The sequence below is a fragment of the Lissotriton vulgaris genome, chromosome 6 (genome assembly GCF_964263255.1).
Source record: "Lissotriton vulgaris chromosome 6, aLisVul1.2, whole genome shotgun sequence".
In the NCBI taxonomy this organism is placed as follows: Eukaryota; Metazoa; Chordata; class Amphibia; order Caudata; family Salamandridae; genus Lissotriton; species Lissotriton vulgaris.
Window position 1 is genome coordinate 1,046,380,734 of NC_141694.1, and position 14,104 is coordinate 1,046,394,837.

The window sequence follows — 14,104 nt, forward strand, 5'->3', positions numbered from 1 at the left end:
GCAAAACATGGGTTCTATTAATGCATGACTAACTGTACTCCAACTGTACATACCCTTCAGAAACACTTGTTTCTAAAACTACTGTGCTTTAAATGTTCACAATTTCTATGAAGCACCTATCGCATCCCTCATCTTACGTGCAGAACTGCTTCATAGCACTGCAAAACATTTTCTTTTACACGGATATGATAATGCTGAACCATAAAATCAACAATATTGGTAATACATATCGCCCAAGAGACAAACTGACATCTCTTGGATCCCTAAGGCAGGTTGTTACTGTACAGAAGTTAGGGAAAGTTAATGTTAAGAAACTATTAATTAATTGTAGCAGGAGTGAACGCAGTAGTCCGATGTACTGAATGGAAATTCAAGCGTTCTAGAAATAGTCTATCCGCATTAGTGCATCTTTTAGTTTCCGAGATGGCCGCCACGCTTGCAACGTTACAGGTAGTCTACTCTCTATGTTTATGCACAAGGGCCAAGCGGAACCGCTCGATAGCGCTCTGATTGGTTTAAGCCAAAACGCGCGCCCTCTTGTTTTGGCAGTCTCCTACTGTCCGTTTCTAAGTCTTAATTCTCGACATGTTTCCATCGCCTCGTACCCCGGTAGGGGCCGCCCGAAAAGCTTTGGGGGCTTCGGCTGTTCGAGCTGGTAGCGGCAGCCGTAGAAGCAGCGGCGTGGGAGGAGCCTCCGGTATCTATTCTCCGGTCGGTCGCAAGCAGTCCATGCCCAGCATGCGGTAAGTAGCACGCGCCTGCGCCTTGAAAAAAAACTTTGAAAGGTTGTTCGGTCACGTGACAGCGTTTTTCTTTTGCAGTGGCATTTGTCTGCCGTTTTGTCACAGAAAACAGACTACAACTAAAAATATTATAATATATATTTTTCTAATATCACCAACTATCTCTCATCACTCCATGCAGTTCTGTGTGTTCTCAGTGCATTAGTTCTATTTAAAAAATATTTTCTGAGTATCTGATTGTTCATATGACTAACCTTACCATGGGTTTAAGGAAATTATGTAATTTGGGTTACTTAATTGTTCCAGATTGTATACTTTTTAACTACTACATCACCTCATCCTATCGAAGATGACCAATGGGACAGAGTAATCTGACAATTTGGGGTGATGCCAAAGGAGGTCACCCCGTAATTGATGGAGTACAATTCCTCAGATTTTGGAACTGAACGTGGTAGCTTCTTTGCCTTTGACAGACTGGCTTGGCTTATCCACTTTGCAGCTTTGTGACAGACCAAGACAACACGAACTGTGGGGTAATACTTTGACTGGCTGCTAGCTGGTATGCTAGCGTAGTGGAACCTTTTCAGCTGAAAGGTTCATGCCATGCTGCTGTGACTTTGATGTTATAGTGATGGACTGAGACAGGTTCCTGTTTTATTGAACTGGAACTGGTCATTTGGAAGTCACATGAACTTTCCTCAGGGTTTGTCTGAGGCTCAACTGATTTCCTATTGATGTGTATGTTCTAGATGTCCATAATCTCGCTCCCCTGAGGAAGATTCTTTTCACTGTCATCCTTGGATCTCACAGAATTTTATGTAACCTTATTAAATCTAGAGTTAGTTAGAATACTAGGATTGTATGCCGTTTCAATTTATTATTCTTTACCCATGTACGTAATACTAAAATTTGAGATTTAATCTAAACTCTGCTGATTCTGACTCATTATTTCCTTGTGGGTAAATCACTTGAATGATGTTTCTTTTAAATTGATAAATTTGGGTTTCTAGATGTTGTGAAATAATCTTTTGAATGAAGAAATTATCTTATTCCTGGTCCTCATTTGATAATTGCTCATCCTACGCATATTCCAGTACCTTCTAGCACAGAACAAGATCTATCGGAGGACCAAAGGAGTTTGACAGGGAGCAAGAGGTTAGACTAAAAGTAAAATAAATAAATTATAAAATTCAGGCCCAGCATACCAATGCTACAACAGGCTTTATATCACTTGCCTTACTGCGGGGTTCAATATTTGTAGATTCTCATCGCTCCTCCTAATTCTATTTTTAGGTCTCGGCTATAACGCGTTTGAAAAGCGCGTTCTCGCCAGAGAACTATTGTCGGCGTCTCAGCAGTCTGAGACGCCGAAGTGAGACAAGATCTGGCCGCGCGCAGCGTTTTCCCATAGGATAACGTTGTGCGCGCGGCCAGGTCTTGTCTCCACAGCCTGGCAATGCAGAGCGGATCGCGTCGCGCGACTCTCCCTCTCTGGAATTCAGGGGGAGTCTGCATACCAGCGCGCGGCGCCTGAGCGGGCTGGGCTGCACACAGCCATTCCAAGGGCGCCTTCTTTCATAGGTTGAAATCAGCCACCTCTATCCAGCTTCACTGGAGGAGATGGAAAACTGCTGCACGCATTGTGGCGCAGTTTAGTTAATATTTTTTAAAAATTGCTAAATAAGCATGACTAGGATTAATGTGTTTTACCTTTCTCACCTTTAGCCACCCCTGCATTGTGGAACTCATTTTCCTTGTTCTATGTACACAAGTAACTTGTACAGAATGCTTGCACGTTTGTTTGTTGGTCGTGCGTGACACTCTGGCTCTGAAGGTTACTTGGCCTCGCCGCCATCAGATATGTGGCAGTCTTGCCAGCTGCTGCGTCGTCGCTTGCTCAACAGTTCATGACCAGATCATGTTACTGGGCCACTAATCTTTGTAAATCTCATTTTGTTTAGACTTGATTACCCTGTACTTCACACGTCCTCTCCTCCTGCTATTATCAGGCAAAGGTGCCGTTTCGTAGGCTTCAGTGGCGGATCTGGGCGGTAGCGTTAATGTTCACTCTACTGAACAAACTGGGCGGGAGGATTTAATCGCAATTTGCCAGCGGGAGTTCGATTTTACGATGGGTCGGCTTTGATTCGCATGCAATTTACCTTCGGGGCCCTGCCCTCGTATATGAAGTATTTTGTGTTTTATAGGGCGGGGTGTGGGTAAATGTCCATACACATTACTAGCCATGCTCACCTCCGATCGCTGTCGAAATCTCAACCTAAGCAACAGCTCGGCAACTCTTTCTCAGATCCAGGAAATGGCCCTGACCGCCCCAGAGAGGCAGCTGCAGAGGCCGGGCAGTCTTAGGCCCCAGCCCCTGTGTCTGTCCACGGGTGGAAGGCGGAGCCACAGGGCAGAGGGCGCGCAGCTCGTGGCAGCTGTGCTTACAGGCGGCTACGAACATATATTTAATGTGGCTATTGCTCAGCACCTGCGCTAGAACCCCACACCAGTAAGGCCAGAGTCTCCATGTCACCCTTTCTACAAGGCTTTGCACTATGCAAAGATAAAACAACATTGATTGATTGAATACCTGCACCCTGCAGATTTGCGAGCGATTAAGCTAATGGCATTGTAAATGACAATGCCATGTATTTATGTTGTAAACATTAATAAAAATAATGTCATGAGCAATGCCAATAGCTCTAACATTAACAATGCCGAGACCATTGCATTGTAAATGCTTGTTTATGTAATGTTACCTCCAACGTAGCTCTCAAACCTAGCCTCATGTAAAATAACAATTGCATCAATAGACCGATAGGGAATCTTCTCAGGGATGTGTTGCGATACTATTCTGATTTTTGGAATGTTAGGTGTGTAACAGTGGAATGGGGAATGGGTAGTGGAGGATGCAAGTGTGTGGAATGGAATGAGGTCTGATTAGGTGCCGGTTGGAGGTGCAGGCATCTGCTGTGTTTGTACAAGGACGGTGGTAATAAAGCATTGGGAAATACATTTGACTGTGATTCAGCTTTACAGAATTTGGCGTTGACTAGGAGTTGACCTGGTACCTTGGATTTATGTTTGACAGGGAACTACAGCTCGCTCAACAAATTAATCAAGTATCTTCTGCCTGCTTCTTTACGCTGAAAGTTCTGTGCAAAATTCTGCCGTTTATTTCTCTAACTCTCAGGAAAACAGTAGTCGAAACCCTGGTTCTCTCCAGAGTTGATAACTGCAACGCCTTATACTTGGGAGCAGATAAAGGGCAGATTACCAAACTTCAGACATTGCAGAATGCGGTTGCTCGGGTCTTACTTGCTCTACCCAAACATTACCCCACGTTTGCCAGCATTAAACAGCTCCTTTGGCTCCCAGTTCTGCAAAGAGTGGATTTTAAGGCCCTCTGTCTTGTACATAAAGCTCTGTATGGAGGAGGAGCTGTGGACATTCAGCATCTATTTCCCCGTTACTCACCACAACGGTGCCTCAGGTCAGCCAATACAGGACTGATCCTGGTCCCCAAGATAAAAAGGTCCAGATGGGGAGGAAAGGACTTCTCGTGTCAAGCAGCCAAACTGTGGAACTCCCTCCCCATTCTGATCAAACTACAGTCTAATAGGGCTCTTTTTAGAAAATTGATAAAGACATGACTCTTTCCCTAAGCTCGAGAATACCTACTGTTTAGCTTCGGTATCCACTCACCTCACCTCAGCGCCAAGACGCCTCAGCAATAGTGCGCTTTATAAGATATCAGTCAGTCAGTCAGGAAGATGAGAGCAGCAGCGCGAGGAAGGTGGAGAACACAAGTTACGGCGCGAGAGAGGTAAGTCCTGTGCACACATTTCTTTGGTACGTGCGCACGTCACTTTCCTGGTGGTGTGAGTGTGTGCCCTATCTGCTGTAAAGAGGATGCACTGCGGCGGACAAATTCCTCTAGAAAGCACGCAATTCCACGCATGGCGGCCATACTTTGGGAGCCGTTATTGGCATATTTACAGCAACAGGCACGCTTGGACAGTGAACAGCCTGTAGTTTCTACACCAATGAGTTTTAATATTGATACAGTGACGGGCCTGCTAGTGAGGTGCAAAGCCCATCTGTAAAACTTGTTTCTACAGTGACAGGCACGCTATGACTGAACTTTGGAATATTATTTTTTTGGGCACGCTTTGGGACATTTCATCCTTGAATTTAATTAAAACTGTGACAGGCATGCTTTGAATATTCCATGCCTGTCATTGGTTCCTGAAAACCGTGCTAGGCATGATTTGGCCAATTAACAAAGGTTCATTTACCTTTTGTAATCAAATGTCAATATGCACTGGTAATTATTTTAAAGTCACTGTGTATTTAGTTCAATATTAGTAATACTACAGTGGTTTTATTAATTACGTATTATTATGCTTCAGGAAATGTGTGGAATTTATCACCTCGACAGGCATTCTTTTTTTTTTTTATTTTTTTTTTAAAACCTTTATTTATCAAATGCACAGTACACAGCGTCTGCCTACAACCCCTTTGGGCCGGCCGCTATGACAATCGGTCAAAAAGTACAACACATTATACTGCGGAGAAGGCCGCATCATGCTTCATTATGGTGTAGTGCATAAAACAACAATTAGAGGATACTGAAGGTTCAATTTTGTAATTTTGTCGAAGTTGAACAAACCACAAAAACAAACACATGGTAAAGCAATGGCAAGTTCACGGGAGGGGAGGAAAGGCGGGAAACGGTATATAAGAATGGAGGCAAGTCCACTAAGGGAGGGGAACGATGAAAGGGGTTAAGAATGGAAGCCGATGAAAGGAACGTCAACTATGGGGAGGAGGGAATGGCGTCGGCGTAATCAAGTGGTGGGGTACAAATGTCACCCCGGTATTCATTCCATTGCGCCCAGATTTTATTCCACTTCCTAGGACGACCCCGAGCCTCATACACCGTCTTCTCCCGAAACATGCACCAATCCATGTTATCTTTCCAGGCACTGAGTCCAGGCGGCCTGTGGGAGCCCCAAAGCTGCGCTATGTCCCTTTTGGCAACCATATTGCCCAGAGTGATCCAGAAAGTCTGAGCGGCCGTACAATCCGTAGGCTCCCACACGTTAAGCAGGCAGCGCCTCGCCTCGGGAAGAAGGGGGACCCCAGTAACACGTCCCATCACATCGTGGATCCTAGACCAGAAAGCAGAAACAACCGGGCATTCCCACAAAACATGAAGAAAAGTACCATTCATACCACAGCCACGCCTACACAATCCATCCGCCGCGAGCCCCATTCGTACCAGACGCATACCAGTCACATAAACGCGATGGAGGATCTTTAGTTGCACAAAACGGAGCCGAGCCGGAATAGCCACCTCCTTAGGGGAAGAAATAGCCGTTTGCCAGTCTTCGTCATCCAGTTCGAGCCCATCCGCCACCCAGGAGGCCCGAAGCTTCTCCAGAAGGTCAACCCTGTTTTTAATAAGTTTTTTATATATTAAGGAAATCGTACTGTCTGGGACATGGCCGTCAAGAATACGATCTTCCAACGGAGACGACTGGGGGATGTCAGTCCCGGGGGGAAAAGCAGAGAATAGGGCATGCCGCACCTGAAGATAACGAAAATACTCCTTATCATCCAATTGATATTCTACCTTTAGGGCCTCAAAGGATTTCACTGTTCCTCTGGCCCAAAGATCCTCCACCTTGCTAATCCCGATCATATCCCATCTATCAAACCCTTTCGTCCGCCACAGGTTACCCAACCGTTCAGAATCATACAGCGGGGTCATATGCGTCAATCTACCGCCCCAACCCGTAGCCACATTCGCATCCTTCCAGGCATGCACAGCACATTTCGTGGGACCAGTCAAGAGACGGAGTGGTGACTTCGAGTATAAAGCCCTATTAAAGTTGCCACCCGGCAGCAGGAATTTATCCAGAGCGTAGGCGGGAGCGGGTCCCGGGGAGTACGTCACATGGTTAATTGCACTCAGTTGTGAGGCCCAGTAATATCGTTTGATGTCTGGCAGAGCAATGCCGCCATCATACCAGGGAAGCGTAAGTTTTGACAGGGCGATACGGGCTCGTCCGTCCCAGATCAATTGCCTCTGTAGGCCTTCAACCTCACGGAAATAGCGAGCGGGGACAGGGTCGAAAAAGTTCTGCAAGGCATATAGGAACCTGGGAAGCGACATCATTTTAAAAAGTGCCGCTCGACCCAATGGAGACGAGGGCAATTCACGCCACCGTCGCACATCTTGCTTGAGGCGACGAAGGGGAGCGTAGAGATTACGATCGTATCGCACCGAGGAGTCCATGGAAATAAAAATCCCCAAATATTTAAAACCATCCTCTGCCCCCTGGATAGGAAACCTACGAGGCAGCGGAGGCAATACCCCCGCTATAACATAGACACACGACTTGGTCCAATTGATAACAAGCCCGGAGTTCTTACCAAAGGAGGTGAGAACATCAAATAGCACGTTTAAAGATTTCTGGGGTGAGGTGAAATAGAGAAGGATATCGTCCGCGTAAAGCGAGACGCGATCCTCCAGATCCGGTGCCCAGCGGATCCCTTTAATCGAGGGCTCCCATCGAAGCCACGCTGCAAGAGGTTCCAATGCCAATGCAAAAAGAAGTGGTGAGAGCGGGCACCCCTGACGGGTGCCACGTCCCAATGGAAACGAATCAGAGCTTCTGCCGTTCACCACGACTTGGGCTAACGGTTGCTCATATAGGAGCCGCACCCATGCGATGAAACTAGGGCCAAACCCGAACTTGGAAAGGGCCGCCCACAAATATGTACACTCTATGGTGTCGAAGGCCATTGTAGCATCCAGGGAGGCCACCACTGCAGGCTCAGCAAGAGTTCCAGCTCTCGCGAGAACGCTGTGGAGTCTACGAAGATTAAGAGCTGTGTTTCGATGGGGGATGAAACCGGACTGATCCGGATGGATCAAGTCGCAAATTACAGACAACAGACGGTTTGCCAGGACTTTGGCCAGAATTTTAGGCTCGGCATTGAGCAATGAGATGGGACGATAAGAGGTGCAACGGTCACGAGGTTTGCCATCCTAATAAATGACCACTATGGTAGCCAAGTGCTGTTCAGACGGAAGGACGCCCGCCTCAAATGCATCCAGAAACATAGTGCGCAAATGGGCAGCCATTTTATCCGGTCGGAGTTTGTAGAGCTCGATAGGCAAACCATTGGGTCCCATCGCTTTGCCCGATCGCAAGGACCTAATGGCAAGAGCGATCTCATCCACTGTAATAGGAGCCTCCAGAGCCAATCTATCCTCCTCTGAGACACAGGGTAGTGCAATGTCGCGCAAAAGTAAACGGGAGTCGGCCTCATCACGGTCACTCACTGAACTGTACACCATTCGAAAATGATTCACGAAACATTCAACAATCTCCCCGGGATCAGTCACACATTCACCAGTCTCACGGGTAATAACGGGCACCACACGGTTCATTCTTTCAGCCTTGTCCAGCCACGTCAGGAGCTTGCTAGCCTTGTCACCCACATCATACAAACTGTCCAGCTGATTCATACGCATCACCTTAGCAGCATCAGTCACAAGGGCTCTATAATCTGCCTGTTTCAGTTCTAAGGAGTGTAAAAGTGCAGGCGTATCATCTCCACCCAACTCACTCTCGAGCGTAGTTATTTCGGTCTCGAGGGCCAACACAGCCTCCCTCCTAGCCTTCCTATCAGCTGCAATAAGGGACAGCGCGGAACCCCGTATAACAGTTTTAAAGGCCTCCCACAAAACCGTAGGGGAAGCAACCGAACCCACATTCTCATCAAAGTAACAACCGATCGCCTTAACCAAATCCGAGCGGAGCTGAGGGTTCCTAAAGTGCCAGGGTGGAACAGGGGGAACTCTGCTTCCAGAAAGACCCCCCACCAAAATCTCGAGTAGCAAGGGAGAGTGGTCAGAAATACCCCTGGGGAGATGACAGATTTCACGCACCAAGGATAAGTTAGCCGTTAGCATAAAGAAATAATCAATCCTTGAGAGGCTGCCATGAGCACCAGAGTGAAAAGTGTACTGAGTTTGTGAGGGGTGTAGCAGCCGCCAAACATCTACCAACCCAAAGGTTTCCGTCAAGTCAGTCAGCCACATCTGTGACAATGGCAGAACTCTAGGGGGCAGCCGGTCACACTCGCCCGACATTACCGAATTGAAATCCCCACCAATGATCAGGAGTCCATCTGGAAGCCCTAGAAGAGTCTTACCAAGGTCAGCATAAGTGGTAGCCTGCAGTCCCGGGGGAACATAAACAGCAACAATTACAATCAGCTTCCCCTCCCATCTTCCCGAGACAGCAGCATAGCGACCCCGATCGTCGAGGGTGACATCGTCTATTTCAAGGGCTAAGGAGGATTTTGCCATTATACCAACCCCTCGGGAACCGGATGTAAAACCAGCGTGAGCAACAAGCCGATAACCTCGGCGGTCAAGAGCTTTACAGGCATTGCCAATCAAATGGGTTTCTTGGAGTAAAACAACATCAGGGGAATGACGTCTTATAAATTGCAACACAATACCACGTTTGATCCTGTCTCCCAAACCATTAACGTTCCAGGATAGAACTTTCACGTCACCCCCCCCATCCCAGAAAGAGTCCCAAACCACCCCCTCCCGGAACCACAGAGCAAGGATGCATACAAGCGATACAGTACCATGTGAAAAAGAGAACATAGAACACACAACATAACCGAGTCCCCACCCCCCACCCCCCAACCAAAAACCCGTTACAACACCCCCCCACCCTGCACCCCTGCTGACTAAGAAGCCACCCCAAACTGCAGTGTGCCTGTCGCCCCATCTGAATCTACACAAAGAACCCCTGAGGAGGAAGGGAGAAACTACCCAACCCGCCCTACCCCGGGCCTAAAGGTGAAAGCATATAATATGTTACTCTGCAAAAGTTACAGTTCAAAATCGGACCTCAGGATCCAAAGTCATTCCTGCGCCGTTGCGCCTCCGTCCGCGCCTCCGGGGCCCCCGCTCTCGGCATCATCCTTTGGCAATGAGTCCAACCAGTCACTGGCACTGTCCGGTTGATCAAAAAAGTAAGCACGTTCCCTGTATTCGATACGTAGGCGAGCGGGGAACAGCATCGCATATTTAAGTCCCAAATCTCTCAGGCGACGTTTCACTCCCAGGAATCCGGATCGTTGCCGCTGTACTTGAGGAGTAAAGTCAGGGTAGATGGAGATGGAGCTGTTCTCGAACTTCAGCGGGCCGTGCTTGCGAGAGGCCTGAAGAATGGCGTCTCTGTCCCGAAAGTGAAACAGCCTAGCAATAATAGGCCTCGGGGGTCCCCCCGGCTTAACCTGTCCACCCGGGAAACGGTATGCACGCTCGACCGCAAAAAACTTACTGAGGCCTGCGGGAGCAAGTTTAGCAACAATTAATTCCTCGACCAGCAAATCGATCGAGGCAGCACCACTGTCTTCCGGCACCCCGACCAGGCGGATGTTGTTTCGTCGGGCCCTGTTATCGTACTCCTCCATACGTCTGGTCAGCAGGTCGTGCGACGACCGCAGATTCCCAATCTCAGACTGCGCTTCCGCCATATCCGTCACCAGACTGGTAGCTTTAAGGTCCAATGCCTTGACCCTCTCATTAGTCTTAGCTAAGTCGGCTCGAATAAGGGTAACATCGATCGCCACCGTGTCTATCTTGGACACGATGGCCTCGTATTGCTGACCCATATCAGCCTTGAGTCCTGCAATGGCGGCCAGCAAGTCTTGAAGTGACACCGCCGATGAGGCCGTCATGTCCGCCCTGTGGTCCTCTAAACTGCGGCTGGCAGCACTGGGGATTCCTCTCGGCTGAGTATAGCGATCGATCACATTAGACTGGACCGATCCCCCACGATTGGTGACTTTCCTGCGCTTCTCCAGCTCGGGTTTCGTCGCCATGTTGAAATCAGCACCCCGTTGAGTCCTCCCGGGTGCGATAGAATGGCAGGGACCTTCCGGACTTCGAAAGTCGCAGCTTCACAAAAATCACAGACCACTGAACCGGCGCTGTGGCGAAGGCTTGCAGCTGGTTAGACCACCAAAGCCAGGAGTGCAGATTAGGTCATAGGCAGTTAGTTCGTGGATGGAAGAGAAACCGAAAGTGAAAGTGACACACCATCGGTTGAGCAGATGCCAGGCAGCCGTTGTTGTTGCATTACTGCTCGGCCATCAAAGCAGCGGAGTCCCCGGTCCCGTCCGGGGCTGGGCCAGAAAGCTTAAGACGACGTAGATATGGTTCCCGAAGTCCGATCTCGGCCCCAAAAAGTACAGCAGCATCAGCAAGAGTAGCACTTCAAAAGCCCATCAAAGTGACCAGGTTAGCAGAAGGATAAATCAATAAGGGCGGCGCGGGTCTCGGGAGCTCTCTGCTCACGCGACATCTTGGATGCCCGCGTAGCTCCTCCCCCTCGACAGGCATTCTTAGCAAGAAAAGGGGAACCTGTGTTAAAATGGAATGAGTGGAAGTAGTATTTTGAGAATTATATTTCCACTTTTGAGGAGGATGAGGAAATGACATCTGAACAGAAGAAAAAGATTGTGTTCCATTGTTTAGGTGCAGGTGTTTTAAAAATATACTATTTGCACACAAAAGACATACCCCAGGGGCAAGGAGATGTATACGAACATGCACTACCACACTTGGATACGTACTTCAGTCCAACAGTGTGTGTGTCTGTAGATTGTTACAGATTCTTTTATAGGAAGCAAGAGAGCGAAGAATCGGGTGAAGATTGGGTGGCGGCCCTGAAGAATTTGGCGTTGACGTGTAGATTTTCTAATTTGCATGATGAGTTGATACATGATCAAATAGTCATATGTTGTGCAAAATATAATATTCAAGATCATTTGTGAACTATGGGGTAGTCGTTACCCCAGAAAGTATTGGACGTGGTGAAGAAAGCAAAATTGACTGGCAGGTGTGCCAAAGCAGTCATTTCACAGAAGGTAAACAAAACTGGTGAGGAAAATGGGAAAGGAATTGTGTCAAAAGTAAAGGCCAATAAAAAGTTTAAGAATGTGTTTAAATATTAACCGAAGAAGGTTGTGAAAGAGGAAAAAAAGCTTGATCGTTCTACATTTAAAAGCGGTTGTTTTAGGTGCAGGAACAAAGGACATTTAGCGAATGACAAGAGGTGTCCTGCAAAGAGCCAAAAGTGTTCAGGTTGCGGTATTGTTGGACAATTCTAGTGGGTGTGCAGATGACAGAAAGGGGGCATGAAGGGAGTGAATCTTCTCACGCAGGATTCCACAACTAATTTTGAGGAACTTGAGGATGACTATGTTAACGTGTGTGTGTTGAATGTCGATGAAGGGATACTTAAAGTGGTTGAGCAACACCAGAAAAGACCCAAGTGCGACATCGTTATGGGGGGGTACTTATCACAGTTACAGCTGACTCCGGTTCTCCTTATACAAACGTTAATGAGCAGGTATGGAGGGAAAAGTTGGTCTAATTCTAGACGATGTTCTGGAACCTACAGAGGTTCGTCCTAAGCGGTTCATGGGGAGGACATTAAAATGTTGTAAGTGAGAGAAATGGATTTTAAGTTTAAAGATAGAGAAGCGAAGTGTAAAGCTGTATGTGGCCTCCGCCGGACCGTCAGTTTTAGGCTGGGGAATACTTGGGGATTATACTTGACCTCAACAGTTGGGAACCAGTGTTAGTAGTTTAACACAACGGTGGCTGGAACAGGAGCTTTTTAGAGAATAACAGAAGTTTTCGCACACGCAATTTCTGAATTAAGGGGGTTCCAGGATAGGATCTTGCTTAAACGAGGTGCGTTACCACAGGTGAACAAAGTGAGAAATATTACTTCAGGCTTGAAGGAGGAGGTCAAGAGCGAGTTGGAAAATTTGTTTGCTGGTGGGTGATAGAGGAGGTGGATGCGTCAGAGTGGGTTTTGCCATTGGTAATTGCCAGGAAAGGAAATGGGAAACTCCAGTTTGTGTGTAGATATGAGAGACTTGAACTGGAACACAATTGTGACCCAGTTTCCATTGCCAAGAGTAAGGGAAGTGCTCTCGGTCACAAAGGGAGTAAAGTGGTTCACTACAATAGTCCTCACTGCTGCTTACCACCAAGTTCCTCTACACAAAATGAGTAGGAGCTTAACTACATTCATAACTGCTTTTGGATGTTTTAGGTTTGTGAGAGCGCCTTTTGGGTTGGCATCTGTTGTGGCGATGTTTCAGCTAATTATGTTCGAGGTTTTTAAAGATGTAAAAAATGTTATGTTCTTTCAGGATGACATCTTGATAATGGGAAAAACCAAGGAAAACCATGATTTGACGGTTAGGAAAGTGATTGATGTATTGAAGGATATAATGCTGACTACGGAGTTCAAGAAGTGTGAATTTGCTCGGCTGAGTGTGACTTGTTTAGGTCACGAGGTGTCAGTCAGGTATTAAGACTAAAAGAGAATTGCTGGAGGCTGTGAAGGAGTCTCCTGTACAAGGTAGCAAAGATGAAGTAAGAGCCTTCCTATGTCTTGCATTCTATTTCGAGTTTTTAGAAAGAAAGTTTCTCAAGCAAAACGTACAATGTGAGACAGCGCTTAAAAAAAAAAAAAAAGTCAACTTGTATGGTCCGCAATATGTCAGGAGGAATTTACCTCTATTAAACAGGAGATGTGTCCAGCAATGCCATTACAAGGTTTTGATCCCACATTTAAGTCTATTGTCATAACGGATTCAAGTGGGAAGGGTATTGGTGTTTTGCTCACCCAAAAGGAATGAGGCAAGAGTAGAGTGTGTAGTAGCTTTTGGGTCACCTTCGTTAACACCCACTGAAGAGAAATATTCGGTAATAGAACGCAAAGCATCGGCGTGTGTGTGGAGCTTAGAGCACTACAGGCCATTCATCTGGGGAAGCCATGTATTGTTAAGGAGTGACCCTAAATCGCTCACTAAGGTTTTGTCGACTAAGGGGTTATATACTACTTCCGCCAGGTTGGCAGGCTTATCAGTAAAGCTCCTTGATTTTAAGTATAGTGTACAGTACATGCCTGGAGTACGTAGTAAAGTAGCAGATACCTTGAGCAGATTACCCCTTCCTGTCCCCGATGTACCGGGTGAAGACATTGAGCAGTTCAGTGTAGCATGCTTAGGGGTAGAGGTAGGTGTTATCCTTCAGAGGAATGGTGTAAGGCCTATGAGGAAGATTTGGTGTTGGCAGAGACTATGGTCCGAGTCATGGAAGGGTGGCCTACTAAGAACTGTGTTCCTACAGAGCTGAAGCTGTTTTGGGAATTGAGACAAGAGTTATCAGTTGAAGACAACAAGATATTGCGAAATGGTAGGATTGTGCCTCCAGAAAGGTTAAGGAACAG

The 14,104-nt window shown here is 47.1% G+C and overlaps 1 protein-coding gene across 1 annotated transcript in view; it reads left to right on the forward strand.

The window, feature by feature from the left end:
• The first annotated feature begins 505 nt into the window (after positions 1 to 505).
• The window catches only part of NUP133 (nucleoporin 133), a 1,523,409-nt gene continuing 1,509,810 nt past the window's right edge, over positions 506 to 14,104 (forward strand). The window contains exon 1 of the mRNA XM_086927107.1: positions 506 to 743. Within this exon, the coding sequence (XP_086783233.1) occupies positions 586 to 743 (158 nt within the window). The 5' untranslated portion in view covers positions 506 to 585. The remainder of the gene's footprint in view (positions 744 to 14,104) is intronic.